The following is a 15308-nucleotide window of genomic DNA, read 5'->3' on the forward strand; positions in this document are numbered from 1 at the left end:
GAGGATGACTCACTCCTCGGCCTTGTTTTGTTTCCAAACTCTGTGACAACACATGCTTTAAAAAAAAAAAAATTTGCTAGGATTTTCTCCATAAATTTGCATATATCTCCAAAGGACACATAAAGCTATAGAAAGAACTATAAATCAAAAAGAAAAAAATGAATAGGCAAAATATGTAAACAAGCACTTCACAAAAGTAGATTTCCTAATGCTCAAGGACCGCGTGAAGAAAGGCTCCACACCATTAGTCACTGGCAAATGCAAATTAAAGCCGGTGAGAGCCTACTGCACGCTCCTCTGAACAGCTAAAATAAAAAGACTAAACAGGCTGACAACACCGAATTCTCAAAACTGTCAGTAGGAGTGTAAAATGGAGCAACAGCTTTGGGAAAAAGTCTGGCAATTTCTCATGAAACTCAAGATGTAGTCACTGTAAGACCCAGAAATCCACTCCTGGTGGCCACCCGAGAGAGACAGTACAGTGAGGACAGCAGAAGGTGTGGTGGGGAGTCCACGGCAGATCCCTTCTCAACGGTCAGAACCCAGCAACAGGCCCCATGTGCCGTCGCAGGTGGGAACCAAAGGCTGTAAAACGCCCACAGCTGAAAACTATTCAGTGATGAAAAAGATACCCCTCCAACACGGATGAATTTCACAGATAAAATGAACTAAAGAAACTGGACACTAAACAGGAAATACTCTGATTTCATTTATATGACGTTCTGGGAAAAGCAAAATAATCATGCTAGATGTCTAGGCATGAAGTAACTAGACGTCTAGTTACTTCAGGGGATGGGCCACTGATTGGAAGGGGGCAATGGAAACACTGGTGTTATGTGTCTCGATTGGGTCGTGGTCACATAGGAGTGAACATCAAGCTGACACTTTAACAAGAAAACTAGTAAAAAGTAACCTGCTATCCTGTGATTCAGCTATGGGTGGGAGGGGCCATAGCTTCAGTGTGAGCAAGCTTGGGGCAGGGGCCTGGTCAAGTTCCTTTTCGGTTTTTTTTTTTTATTATTATTTATTGATTTTAGAGACAGAAAAAAGAGGGGAGAGAGAACCATCTATTTATTGCACCTCTGTGTGCATTTATTAGCTGCTTTTTTTCAGTGCCCCGACCAGGGTGAACCCGCAACCTACCGAGGTACCGGCCGGGGCCTTCAAGGTCCCTTTCACACACAAGAAATCTGGACGCCTGAGACTCCAGCTTGTCTTCAAGCAAGTCCGTCGTCCTCTTGAGACTCAGTTTTCCCATCTTTTAATTGAATCCAGGGTTCTCCAAGGACTCTTCCTGCAATTCGGCCTCTTTTGAGGAGAGGTAGCTTTTCGCTCCCATCTCTAACAGGGCTTCTCAAAGAGAGGGACCCACAGCACGCACCCCCCCGCCGCCCCAAGGCGCCAGCTATGTGTGACCTCACGAAGGTCTTCCACTAACCTTGGCTTCTACTTCCTCATCGGCAAAATAGTCAAGCATGTCGATTTCTCGTGATGAGAATGCTCACTGAGCGCCTCCTGTAGCTATGCCCAGGCCGTGCACACAGCAAGAGCCTAATAAATGGTGGCTGCAAGGGGAAAATTGGAATTTTCCTACATGTCATTCTATCTTTTTGAGAAGCGGTCAGTGTGGGGGCCCAAAGTTGCCTGCGGGTCAAACGTAAAAAGGAAAGGTGGCCCCCGGCGGATGCGGAGCGCGTTTTGTTTGCAGCTACAAGTGGAACGCTGGCGACAGGCCTGCGGCCCCTTTAAGAGTCGGATGGAATGTATCAAAACAAAAAGGCCCGGCGCCCACTGGCTGCGCGCCGCACGTGACCTCACAGCTGATTTCCTGCCCCCCCCACTTTTTGTTGCGGCCGCCGCCGAGTGTCAGTTTCTGCGCCGCCGCCTGCGGTCTCCCGGGTGCGGGCTCCCGGCCTCCCAGTACCCCGGTGGCCCCGCGCCCCCGCGTCTGCGCGCTCCGGCCCCGCGGAGCCGGCCCCGGCCCCGGGTCCGAGCGGCCTCTGCCCCGCGCGCAGATGGCGCACTCGCCGGCCGCTGTGCCCCTGGGCTCGCAGGAGCAGGGCTGCCCCATCCGCGTGGAGCACGACCGTCGGCGCCGCCAGTTCACCGTCCGGCTCAACGGTAACGCGATGCCCGGCCCGCCCCCGCCTTTTGTCTGCGAGCGACCTGGACGCGCCGAAGCCGCCCCCTACCTGGGGCGCGCGCCCCCGGTCCACAGCCCGGGAGCGGCGTCGCGAGCGCGGGCCGCGGGGCAGAGGTTCCGCCCAGCTCGCCCCAGGCGCGGGCCGGGGGCTGCCGCTCGCGGGCTGGGTGGGGGCGCGGCCGCCGCGCGAGCGGGGGAGGGGCGGGCGGCTGGGAGAGGCGCGCCCACGCGGGACAGCCCGGCGGGCGGCGGGCGCCCGGGGAAGGCGGAAGCAGGAGCGGGGCAGCGCCGGCCCCCGGCCCCAGCCCCTGCCGCCGCCGCTGGGAGCCCGCACCTGCTCGGCCCGGCTGTCTTCCGGTGTTGGCCGAGGGCCGCTGTGTGAGGTCCCGGAGGGCGAGTCGGCCGCGGCCTCCCCGTCCCTGCGTGGTAGGCAGCTGCCCGCCGCCCCTGGGAGCCTCAGGGAGGCTCTTCTGCACCGAGGGGCTTGGAGGAGTCCTCTGGGCAGACCCAGGCTGAGGAAGAGCGGGGCTTCTGTCCCGGCGGGGCGGGCGGGCGGGCACCGTCGGACCGCGGCGGCCCCCGGCTCCTCGGTGCGCGCCCCAGTGTCTGCGTCCCTGCGGTGGGAACGGCGCCGGCGCGTCCTCCGGGCGGGCTGTGAGGACGAAATGCTGGGGTGGCAGCAAAGTCTTAGAGCAGCGCCTGCGGCACACGTGCTAATCAACAGGGACTGGTCATTTTTAAAACCAGACGGCAAGTCAAGCCTTCATTTCCCGTAGAGAAAGGTTCTTCACGGGCTGCCCCACAGCCCTCTCCCTACGGGGTCTGGGGAGAGAGGGTGGAGCTGTAGAAGGCGCTCCACAAAGTCCCTGCTTCCCCCCCTTCTGCTTCAGTAACTTTTCTCCTTTCCAGCTTGGCCCCTGTGGCAATGTCCAAACTGAAAAGGCCTTTAGAGGCCACTGTGCCCATTTCTGAGAGAGGAAGGCAAAGGCTCCGAAAAGAGAGGCGTGCGTGGGGTCGGGCAGCGCCGGAACAGGGTGCTGCGGGCCTGACGCCTGGAGCTGGGCTCCTCCGCCTGCCCTGGGGGCGGGGACGATTCTCCTACGCCCCTCGCCCCCGGGGCTGCCCTGGACGAGCCAGCAGGCCCTGGCACACCCTTGCGATGGGGGCAGCGCCACCCCACGTCACAGGTGAGTAAGCTGAGGCTCAGGCCGCAGGGCAGGGCTGACGTGCCCAGCATCCCCAGGTGCCGGAGCCGGAACTCAAGCGCTGTGTCCTTTGCACGTGAAGGCGAGGCCTTCCGCGGCTGGCAGGCCCGCTGTGGCCCAGCTGCTGGGACGGCCAGGGCCCGGCAGCTCTTGTCCTCTTTTGGGGAGGTGTTAGCAGAGTCACGGGGTTCGTCGCCTCGGGCGTTCCGTCCTCGCAAGGTAGCTTTGTTTTCTTAATGTAAGAGAAGCAGAAGGGATCCATATCCTAAGCTCTGCCTCTGTTAAGGGAGACTTAGCCATCTCTTCTGTACACCGTTTGGTGAATTACACATTGATTTCTTCCTTGCAGTTGGCTACTTTTATGTTTATAAGGTTGAGTTCCTGTCAAGCTTATCCTGTTTACAGCTGGTTTGTAAAATATTGTGCTACATTTTAACATTTAGCAAGTCCAGCACTGAGTAAGCATGGCCCAGACCTTGGGACCCTTGTCCTATCTGAGAGAGGGGCCTTGGCTGTTCAAATGCTCTTTTCTGAGATGCCAGGGAGGCCTCTGCGTCCCTTGGGGACTCAGGTGGACCTATACACGCACAGAGATAGAAGAAAAAAAGGATGTTCAGGGATTATCTTCTTTTTCTTTCAAGTAAGTCCAGCCAAAAGATAGCCCCTGCCAGAGCTGGCTGTGGTCAGGGCTGGACGTGGCGTCCAGCCCTATCTCTGAACTTCCCCTCCTGGAACCTACTCCCCAGCGGCTCTCTAGAAAGAGTTCCAGGGGTCTGCCAGCCAGGCCCAAGGAGCAGCGTGGGCTGCTGGTCCCTGCCCAGCCTGGACGCCAGGGCTCTGCAGCCGGCCTGCTCCGGGCGGGGGGCGGGGGGTGGAGGGTAGCAGAGGGGATTGTCTCTCTCTGGGCCCCACCCTGCCTCAGCTGGGGAGGAAGCAGCTCTTGCTAGCGTCTCTGAACTGCAAGGCCGGCCCTGGTGACCAGCTCATCATGCCCATTGAGAGATGTGAACACTAAGGCGGAGAGGCCGACGGGCCCTAGGACTGCCGGTACCCTAGCACCCCCGCAGCGGAGCTGGGCGGACAAGGCCCCAGCAAGCTCTGGTCAGCAGTGAGGGAAGGGGCTTGAGCAGCTGCGCTCGTTGAGCCCTTGTGTTCCAGGCGGGCCCCACGCACGTGCCAGCCTCCTCTCACTGGGGGTGAGGAGAGGGGAAACTGCGTTTCCGTTTTATAGGTGAGGAGACTGAGGCCCAGAGGAGCGGCTCAGCCAGGGGTACCTTGGGGGTAGAAGAGTTAGGACTTAGTCCTTACCGAGTGGCTGATGTGTGCCAAGCCCTGTTCTAGGTGTTGGGGACTCGTGGGGCTGACAGTCTGGAGGATGTCGTGTGATAAATGGAGTGTAAGGTGTTCTAGAAAACAGGGCCTTGTGAGTAACAAAGCCGGGCAGGGGGAGGGCGTGTTTGGAAGGTGCTGCTGAGAGAGGCGTTTCAGTAAAAACCTGGCAGAAGCCAGGAAGGGAGCGGCAGTGGGGAGAGCATTCCACATGGAAGGAGCCGCGAGCGGGGAGGCTGAGCGGTGCCTGGCGGGAGCCACAGGGGTGGGGTACAGAGAGAGGAGGGCCACAGCAGATGGTGGCAGGGGGCCGGGGGGCAGATGTGGGGTCTTGGAAGGGACTGTGAAGACTTGACTTGGACTCTGAATGAGGTGGGTACACGGAGGGTCCTGAGCAGAAAATGGAAGGGGTGTCCCTGGCTCCCTCGGGCTGGTTTATGGGAAACAGACTGCGTGGAGCAGGACAGAGCAGGGGGTGGCTACTGCACTGGTCCAGGCAGCGAGAGCAGGGGTGGGAGGAAGTGCCAGCTCCCGGACAGACGCTGTGAAGCCTGGGTGGGTCTCGCGGGCCTGCGCTGTGAGGGGGTGCTGGAGTTCAGGCTCGTCTGGCACCAGATTCTGAAGTGCAGCCCTTCCCAGGCAGGGAAGGCAGGGCGCAGAGCCGCACAGCCAGCAGGCCGCTGAGCCAGAGTTGTGCTCCAGCCCTGGGCGGCCCGTTCTTGGGCTTTCCCTCTTCCCTTGCAGCCAGGGCCAAGTGCCCCCCTAGCTTTAAGAGAAAAGGTCCTGTGCTGGCATCCCCAGAGTCTGCAGCAGGCAGCGTGAGCACCCCAGTGCTGAACTGCATGCCCACGGCGCTGGCAGGGGCATCACCGCAGGCCTCCACCCTGAAACCGCACCTGCTGAAGCCACTGCCGCAGACAAGCAGAGGGAGCCCTGGTCCATCCTTGGAGCAGTGTCCCGCCTGCCACCCTCTTCTGTTGCCTTGGGTCCCTGGTGTTGGCGCCCATCAGGGTGGACATATGTGGCAACATTACGAAAATCAAAGCTGGGTCTGCCTCCCAGTTCTGGACCCTGCAGAACACCCTGGAGGTGGAGAGGAAAGTGTATGGAGCAGAGCAGCCCAGAGCGGGGGCTGCGCCGGTGCTGATGTGGCTGAGAAGAGGCCTCCGTTTCATCCAGGTCTTCCTCCAGAGCATCTGTGGTGGGAAGCAGGACAAGAGTCACCCAACCTCGTCTGTGTCAACGCCACCAAAGCCTTCGAGATGGCCCTGGAGAAGCACCAGGGCCGGGTGGTGCAGGAAAGACCTTGCACCCTGGGAGCCCACCCTCCTGGACGCGCCCCTCACGGGCCAGGACGTGACGAGGAGGAGTGCCCAGAGAAGGTCCGCCTCGTCCCAGTCACTGCACGGCCACCGTGATGCCACCTATGAGCCATACACCAAGATGGACGCGAGCCCCAGTGCACAGTGTAGAGCGCCCGGCAGCACTGCCCTCACACAGCTTCTTGCAGAAGCAAACACCCGAATCGCTAGGAATCGAGCGGGCCTACCTTCCCCACGGTGGCCTGAGTCTGGCCAGGGCCTGCAGGAGGTGGTCCGGGTTCTTTACACGTCACTTTTGGGGTCTGCCTTCACGGGGCAATGAGTAACAGTCCTGCTTCTGAATCACTTTTGACTTTCGCAGAAGCACAGACTGATGACCCCTTCATGTCAGTGTGCTGCAAACCAATTAATGTTGCTAACACGTCAGTTCCTCGGGTCTTTTGGATTTTTCCCCCTTGCAGAGCATAACTCTGGGGGAGCCCTGTCTTACACCTCACTTTAAAAATAAGGCTGTGTCCTTCTAACAGTGTCTGGGTATTTCAAGACCACAAGGAGCTTGATTTGGAATTATATGAGACCCCTATTGTGGATTTTTTTTTTAAGCAAACTGGTGCGTAGCTGCCTGTGGCTGCACAGCCAGCCTGGCAGCGCCGTCACCCCGTCCCCAACCCCTCCTCGCTGTCTCCCTCCAGACAGGTTGCCACAGCTGAAAGCGACCAGTGGGCCTTAGGTGGCTGTGACCAAGGGGACTTCATTTTAAAGCTATCAGGCTTAAATAGTTGATCAGAGATGACTGAGTTTGCGTTCTTCTGCGTAATTACTTTCTTCAGGGACGGCTTTCCCACCAAGAAGCCGCCTACCTTGGAGTCTCTAGTGGGGGAGCCCCAGGAGCGGCCTCACTGCCTTGGCTGTCCTTTCTGGTGCTGGAAAGAGCTGTAGTTTTTTAAGCGAATAGAGGAACCCCCAAAGAATTGATGTGTGTTAAAAACCCAGTGAAGAACAAGTGATGGTTTTTATGCAGAAACTAAATAATTGTTAATAAATGAATTTTTATCTTGCAGTAAAAAAAGAGGAGGGTCATTTGCAGGTCCTAGAATTCTGGTGCTTTCCACACGCTCCCTAGCCTCTACTTTGCAGGTGGGAAGCCTGAGGCTGGCCGCCACCCCAGCCACCCTCAGCCAGGGTGGTGTGAGTGGGGCCGCAGGCCTGGTGGTCCTCAGATCCCTCAATGTTAGGCCCCTGCAGAAGCCTGCGTGGCTGTTCCCAGGAAGTCCCCTGTCCCATGGCGTCCCATGATGTCCGCCTAGAGCCATGTCCTCGAGCAGGGAGGGCAGGAGGGATGGCTCCTGAGCCAACGTGGTGTGGTCCAGCAAGGGGCAGGCTGGGCCTGAGGGCGGCCTTCCTGGGTAGCTCCTGCGGTCTGCCCTCACGTGCTTCCTGGCTGTGCTGGCTGGTCCCCTTGAGCTTACCCGAGCTGCAGCCCCCTCTGCCTAACCTGCCCCTGAGCTTCCAGCTCCCGGCCCCACCCCAAAGCAGACTCTGCGTGTGGAGACCCCCCGAATGCCAGTCGGGTGCTTCTGGGGCCGTTCTGCTCCTGCACCCACTTGTCCCTGGTCTGCCTCCTCAGCGCCCAGCCCCGCTCTCCTCATCTCTGCAGTGGCGTTCTGACCCTCAGGCCCTCTGCTCAGAGCTGGTGCTGGCGGAGCGGACGGTGGTGGTCATCGCCCTCTGCACAGGACCCACACCCCCCCCACCTAGAGCCCCTGCAGAGAACTCCCCGGGGCCTTTGGTCCTGAGGTTGGGGCTGGGGAGGGTGCAGGGACGAGGAGACCTGTGGGCAGGGTCTCATGATCCAAGTGGCGTTGACTTTTCTCAGAGCGGCTGCAGCCTGTGGCCCGCCTGTGGTGCTCAGGCCCAGGCGGAGGGCACGAGGTGTTGGGACTGGTCTGAAGTCACCTGGCAGAACGGGGACTGGAACCCCGGGACCGCCCTGCCTCGGACTTCCTCCTGTGGTCCCAGCAGTGGCAGGTTCTGAGCCCGCAGCACCCGCCCCGAGGAGGCCACGCCCTGGGGCTGCCCGCTGAGCCTTGAGCAGAGACAGTGCTATCTATGGGCCCAGGCGCCCGACAGACGGGTGTGGTGCCCACAGTGAAGGGTGATGACATAGTACCCCTCTTGCCTTCTGCTGATGTCTGCAGAGGTGACATTTGGGCTCACTTTGAACAACGGGGAGGGGCTGCGCCCGGGAGGGATGCCGGGAGAGGGCGCAGCCCGGCGAGGGCTGGGGGGCTGTGAGCCGGGTGTCTCGGGCGCAGCCAGGGGGCCAGCGTGGCGGCCAGGGTCCTGAGCAGAGGGCAGGTGGGGTCTGCCTCGGCCTCCATGGCTGGGTGCCCACAGAGATGTGACCCGTGGCCTGATGCCAAGCATATTTTGGAAGTTGTACCCACGGACCTGTCTCAGGACTGGCTGAGTCTGAAAGAAAGGACCAGGAGGACCGCAGGTCCTGGCCTGAACCCCAGGGCTGGGCCATTTTCTGGGGCTCTCAGGGCAGGTTTGAGGGCGGTGTGGGGCGTTGAGGCTGTCACATGTGGGTTGCTGGGACTGGGCGGCCTTGGCAGGCCCGCCAAGGATCCGGCTCCTCCTCAGCCACCGTGGTGCGGTCCCGCCACCGGGGGCGAGTGGAAGCGGGGCATCGTTCACGCACTCTTTCCCCCCCTCACTGCCCCTGTCCTTTCCCTCACAGGGGGCTGGGTCCCCTTGGTGGCTCTTGGGCCCTTCTGTCCCTCATTCAGCCGGAAGAGCCGCCCTGCGAGCTCAGCCTGTCTCCGACCAGCTCGGTGCACTGCGCTGTGTGTGGCCGCCTCTCAGAGCCTCGGTTTTCCCGTCTGTGAGCAGGGCCCTAAGGGCCGTCCTCACTGTTTTCATGAGGATTAGCGTCTGGAGAGAGCTGAACACAGGCCCTCCCCATGCCGGGGCCTCGCAGGCGTGAGCTGCAGCTGTTGCCATCTGTCGTCTCCTTGAAGGCGCGGCCCAGGCCTTGGGGAGGCCAGGGTGCTGGGCATGCCGGTCACCCACAAGTCAGCCTCCGACCCCTAGTGAGTGTGACACAGAGAAGAGCAGTTGTTTGTAGGACAAATGCCTCTTGCGTGTCTTCCCCGGGCCGGGCACTGGGAGTGCAGTGGTGGCCAAGCCCATGTGGCCATCGGGAGCTGATGAATGCGGGTAGGCGGTGGGGACAAGCCCGGGCCGTTCCAGGGTCTGGTCCTTCCATGGCCCAAGCAGCTGCCTCAGGAACGTTGACAGAGGGTAGGCAAATGAACAGGGGAGGACTAGCAAGCTTTTGCGGACTCGCAGCCCTGCCTTTCTCTCTTCAGGGATGGCAGTGGCTTAGAAGCTGAGATCTTTTCAATGGTCTGCAAGGCCCCAGGTGATTTGGCTGCAGAACCTCCAGTGGGGCTTGCTTCCGGTGTCCACAGCTTGTTCCGCCCAGCCCTGCGGGCCTCCTCGCTGCGCCCCGAACACTGTGCCTCAGGGCCTGTGCACCTGCTGGCCTGGCCGCCTGGCCCAGTGCTTCCCCCACGTCTCCTTGGGTGCCTCACTCCCTCCCAGGCTTGGCTCCAGGGAGGCCGGCCCCCTGTGCCCTCTTTAAAATGGCAGCGCTGCCCCCTCTCCCCTTCTTTGCTGCGTTCTGCAGCCACCACCTCGAATCATGTATTATTTATAACGACACTGCTTATTGTCTGTTTCTCTTTGGGGAAGCATTTGCTCAGTGTTCTGTGTTGCCCCGCACCCAGCCCCTGACACGCTGCCTGACACACAGTAGGCCCTTGATGAGTTCAGGGTGATTAAACAGCCAGGGCGGGTGGGCAGGCAGGCAGGCAGCTCCCTCAGTGACTGCGGACTGCGTCGATCCCGAAGGAGCCCCCAGGCCTCCACTCTCCTGTTCTGGGTGAGGTGGGTGAACCCCAGCAGGCGTGGGAGCCGAGCGCTGGGCGCCCGGGAGACTGCAGGGGAGCGGGCCTGGGGCTGCCCTCAGCAGGGCCCAGCTTGGGGCGGGGGGCATCCTAGGCAGGAGCAGCCGCCTGGGCCAAGACCTGGCGGCTGGAGATGGCACATGTGCTGAGGGGCCAGAGAGACACCCCGGGCTCCAGGCCTAGAGACCTGGGTTTCAGCTTCGCCTCCACCTGCAGCGGGATGTGGATCTCCGGGTCTCCGTTTCCCGCTCTGGGAGCGGGAGGTGGATTGTCGCCTCACTCCTGGAGCTCTGGGGAAGGCCGAGGAGGCGCCCCGCGGCGGCTGGGCCCCGCTGCGGCAGCCAGATTGCTGAGAGGCCCCGGACCGGCCGTCTGTATCCCTCTACCCATCGGTCTCCCGCTTGCGGCTCCGCGGGCCCTGAGTCTGCGCAGAGTTTAGCAAATTTTTGGTGGTGCTTGAAAGCAGAAAACGAAGTACGCCTTGCTCTTGAACATCAGGGAAACTCACCTGGCGTTGATGTGCTTTCCTTTAGGGACAGTGAACTGTGTGTTCCTACCTCAGGGCCTTTGCACTGGCTGTGCCACTTCCTGTCTTTCCCTGGCTGCCTGGGGCCAAATGGCCCTGGTGCTGCCTGCCCAGCTTGCTTCCTTCACACCTCACAGGCCCTGAAGGGACAGGCCTTAGCACTGTCCCCAACTCCTCTCTTCCCTCACCACGTTCGCACTGGCAGTGCACCCTGCCAGCCATGGTCAGGGCCTCCGGTGAGTCCCGCCCTGCCTCACTCCCCTGCTGCCTCCCTCCACTTGTGCCCCTCTTGCTCACCCAGACTAGTGCGGCAGCCACCTCGCTGTCTGCGTAGCAGCCAGAGGGATCCCGTGACATTGTGATCACACCCTGTCCCTCCTCTTCCAAGGGCCCTGCTATGGCACCCCGCTCCCGATGGCTTAGGGGACTCTGCAGGACCTGCCCCCCGCCCACCCTCTCTCGCCCACTCTTGCCTCACAGCCTTTGTCCTGCCTGCTCCCTCCGCCTGGGACACTGCTCCCTGACACCACGTAGCCCACTCCCTCCTTTTCCCACCTCCTCTCCTCCCAGCAGCCCCCCTTCTCCACCCCCTACCCATGTCTTTGTTCTGGCCCCTCTCCTGGCGGGTCCCAGGAGAGTGAGACTTCCGTCTGGCTTGTTCCTTGCCATGGCCCTAGCACCTGAAACAGTGCCTGAGTCTCAACAGACATTCGCTAAATGAGGCTGGTGGGTAGACTCTGCACAGGTGGACAGACAGACAGACAGGAAACTAAAGGCTGTGGTTGGAAGAACCCCAGTCAAATGTTCTCTAGCAGGACTTCGGGGTGGACTGGCACACTGCGGTCTTGGCAGGCCCAAGAGGACACAGAGGCCAGTTTGTTCCTGCCCGTGTGCCCAGGGTCACTTTCCCGAGGACCCTGGTGCCGTCCCACCTTCCTGGGGCCTGATGAGTAGTCCCGACGCGTCCCCGGGCCTGCTGCCTGGTCTCTCCGCCCCTCGGGTTAGCTGAGGGCGCACCGGGTCCTGCTCCTCACCCAGCGCTGGGCCGGGGCTCCAGACCCTCGGAGGGCGCCCAGGCGGGGACGGAGAGCGGGACTGTGGGGTGCGAGGGCCGCGGGGCGCTGGGTCTGAGAATAGCAGCGGTTTCCTGGTAGCCTGGAGTGTTCTGGGCGCTGTGCTGAGCATTTTATCAAAATGATCTCATTTAATTCTCCAAACAATCCTTTTAGAAATGTTTTATTATAGCCCTACTTTATGGATGAGGAAACTGAGGCACAGAGAGGTTATTTAGGATCCGACTCCAGCAGCCTGGCTCCAGGTGCCCGTCTCTCCGCCTGAGCTTCGCGCCTGGGCCAGGCCCCCGGAACCCCGTGGCCTCACGTGTCCCCACCTCCCTCTGCAGGGTGCCACGACCGGGCCGTCCTGCTCTACGAGTACGTGGGCAAGCGGATCGTGGACCTGCAGCACACCGAGGTCCCTGACGCGTACCGCGGGCGCGGCATCGCCAAGCACCTCGCCAAGGTAGGGAGGCGGTGTAGAGAGGCGCACCCTCCCCTTCAGACATGCCGTGCCCTGGTGGCCCCCTGGGCCCGTTTCTTGGCCAGAGCACAGACAGGTGCCCGCTTTGCCACCAGGTTGCAGCAGGGGCCGGCAAGGGTCAGCACGTGTGGCCACTCCTGGCCCTTCTGGGACTGGTGGCGGTGGCTGTGGGCCCAGGCCCCAGGGTCTGCATAGCTGAGACTCCAGGGCCACCAACACCTGCTGCATGTCAGGAGCTCATCGTCTGGGGCCCCTGCATCCAGCATGTCACAGGTACTCAGTGAGTGCCGTAGGGACGCGTGGATGACGAGGGGTCGTCGTTGAGCTAGTGCCCCATTCCCTGCCCCCACTGCCCTCGTGCCTGAAGCACCTCAGACTCAAGGCTGCTCAGAGAGCAGGCTTGGGCTCAATGCAGCTGGAGCAGAGAGTGGCCTGAAGGTCCCCGGAGAGCCGCTCCTGGGCCCAGGCTCCTCCCTCGGCCTGCTCTTCCCGCCCCCAACCCAGGCTCCTCTCTTCTCCCTCGTCCATGTGACCGATGAGACTGAGATTTACTGACCTGGGTGGAGGGGAGCTGGGCCGCACCCTCGCCTTGGGGAACCCTGCCCGGCCGGGGCACAAGGGCCCACACCACGTGACACTTATTTTGACTGGCACCTTCTTGGCCTTTCAGTTTCTTTATCTGCAAAATGGGAGAATAGACTGGGCTCTTCGCATGAGAGTCTCAAGTTGAAAACCCCAGGACCAGGTGTGGACTGGGCGGTGAGGCGTGCAAGGCCAGCCCGGGGCGGTGGGAGGTCAGGCGCCCCAGCTATGTGAGGGCCGGGCACCTCGCAGGCACTGAGCGAACGCTGCGCCTTCTCCTCCAAGCCGCCAGCCCCGCCCAGACGCCCTCTGCTCAGTTTCAGCACATTTCTTAAACACCAGCTGTGCGCCTGTGCGCGGGACGCTGGGGCCGGAGGCGCAGCATTCCCGACCTTGCTCGCCGTCTGCTGAGCTCACTGGAGGTGAGGACAGCAGTCCCAGACCCAGGCTGCACACCGGCCCCGGCGCTTCGCCCCCTGTTGTCTCGGGGAGCCCTGTAATAACTAAGTGGGGCCTTGGCTGGGCACAGGAAGCCCTGGGCGCCGGGAGAGCCCCATGCGCCCTGACCCAGGCCCCAGGGGCAGGTTCCAGAAGGAGGCCACAGGCGGGTTGTCTGTGAAGAACAGGCGGAGAGTTCAGGCAGGCCCCCGGGGAGCGTGTAGGCCCTGCGCCTGGAAAGGGCAGGCAGTGGAGACTGGCCCCGGGGTGGGGGAGGGACAGGTGTGCGGAAGCGGGGCAGAGTTCTCCAGGCTCAGCCCCGCCGCCGGGCAGCTTTGGGCAGGAGCTCAGGATCCAGTCCCGGCTCATGCTCTTCTGTGATGTGTGCTTCAGGCGATTCACCAGTGCTTTCTGCCTCAGTTTCCTCCACTGAAATACGAGGGTGGTGAGAGCAGCCCATGCCTCCGTGGCAGACGGGACAGAGCGGGCGGCCGTGGGCAGCCAGCTCCCGCCCTCAGAGGGAACGGCCTGGGAGGTGCGGGGCGGAGCCGCTGGGCTCCCGGGTGCAGGCGGCGGGCACTGACCATTCCCTCTCTGCTGGCTGCCAGGCTGCTCTGGACTTCGTGGTGGAGGAGGACCTGAAGGCCCATCTCACGTGCTGGTACATCCAGAAGTATGTCAAGGAGAACCCGCTGCCCCAGTACCTGGAGCGCCTGCAGCCGTGACCCTGGCTTGTGGGGCAGACCTGTCCCTGCCCGGCCTTCCCTCGCAGCCTCTGCCCGGGCCCGCCCCGTGCTCTCAGGAAACCCGGACCCCGTAGGGGGCGGCTCGGTCATTTTTCTAAGGATGCTCATCTGCGGTCGCTGGAGGTAGCGGGCCAAGGGCGGGCAGTTGTCCAGCAGCGGTGGCCACCGGGCCCGGCGGCCCCCGCGCTGCAGACGCTGGTCTGCAGAGGGCCACGCGGCCGGCTGTGGGCGGGCCTGGGAGGCCCACGGCCAGGACCGGGACAGACGCAGGCCGTTCCTGTGGCGGCCCGGGGCTCATCTGTGTTCCCTGCTCTGCGACGGGCAGATGGGCTGTCCTGGTGCCCCCGCCACCGCTGCCTCCCAGCCTGTGTCCCCTTTGCAGATGGGGAGTGTGCTCCCCAAGCTGAGAGGAGCAATAATGAACTATGTGCCAACTTCTGAGCAGCGCAGCGCCAAGCCATGATTGCCACCAGTCAGCGCTGCCCCTTCCCTTCCGCCAGCCGCGCCCTGGCAGGAGGCGGCGAGGGACGGCCCTCTCTGGCGTGTGAGCCTGGGAACGGGTGGCCCGGGCGCTGGCTCAGCCCCCGCGGTGCGCTCTGAGCCCACGCACATGTACACGCACACGCGCGGAACTCTGAGTGCCAAGCTGCGCGTTGGCGGGGAGGCCGGTGGGGGGAGCGCTGGCTGCTCTCTCCTTGGTCCCGGTCCCTCGGCCCCTTCCCTCCATGTCCCTCGGCTCTGCGGGAAAAGGAGGTCCCTGTCCCCTGTGGCTGCCCTGCCCTTCCCGCACAGCTGCCTGCCAGGAGCCAGCTCCACGTGCAGCTGAGCATCGCAGGGACCCCACCCCTCACTGGCCGCCCTGTGGGTGAGCCTTCTCAGAAAGGACCCTTTGGAGCTGAGGTGGGAGGGAGGCAAACTGTCCTCAAGAACCACCCTCACCACCCAAAAGAAACATTTCTGCGGAGGGGTTCCCTTTACAGCCATCAGATATCAGGGTGTCTTTCTTACGGTGCACTGTGGCCGGGCGTGGTCTGTCACCTCCCTGGGGTCCCAGGGCCCCTCCCAGACTAGCCTTCCTGGCAGCAGCCTGGGAGGCACACCCCAGCACCCTCTGTTCAGCACCAGCATTTCTGTGGGCTTCCTCTCAGGCACTGCCCGGGGCTCAGGGTCCCGACTCCAGCACCCTCCCTACACGCCATGTCCCCGCACCCACCCCTCTGGGGCCTGCAGGGGACCCAGGAGCCGGAGTCCCTCTGGGGCCAAGGCAGAAGCTAACAGTGAATCCCTGAGTGCGATGTGTTCCCTCCAGGCCTCTGGCTTGGGGTGCGGGGCTCCAGGAGATGGGGTGCTAGTTGCTATGGCAACTCCTCCATGCACCTCTGCTCCCACGCTCAGAGCCAAGCCCCTGCCACAGCCACCACTCAGGGGCCCTGCACACAGATGCCTTCCCGCCGACTATCAGGAACGCCTTGACCTGCATGTGCCCGTTCCGGCCTCCAGGAAT

The 15308-nt window shown here is 62.0% G+C and overlaps 1 protein-coding gene across 1 annotated transcript; it reads left to right on the forward strand.

Annotated features, from left to right (window-relative positions):
• Positions 1-1874: 1874 nt before the first annotated feature.
• On the forward strand, positions 1875-15011 carry NATD1 (N-acetyltransferase domain containing 1). Its single transcript, XM_054571041.1, has 3 exons — positions 1875-2121; positions 11902-12020; positions 13667-15011. The coding sequence occupies exons 1-3, from the start codon at positions 2016-2018 to the stop codon at positions 13781-13783; spliced, it is 342 nt and encodes a 113-aa protein (XP_054427016.1). The 5' UTR covers positions 1875-2015; the 3' UTR covers positions 13784-15011.
• Positions 15012-15308: the final 297 nt, after the last annotated feature.

The sequence above is a fragment of the Pteronotus mesoamericanus genome, unplaced genomic scaffold (genome assembly GCF_021234165.1).
Source record: "Pteronotus mesoamericanus isolate MK-2021 breed Mesoamerican mustached bat unplaced genomic scaffold, CSHL_Meso_final contig_22, whole genome shotgun sequence".
Lineage (NCBI taxonomy): Eukaryota > Metazoa > Chordata > Mammalia > Chiroptera > Mormoopidae > Pteronotus > Pteronotus mesoamericanus.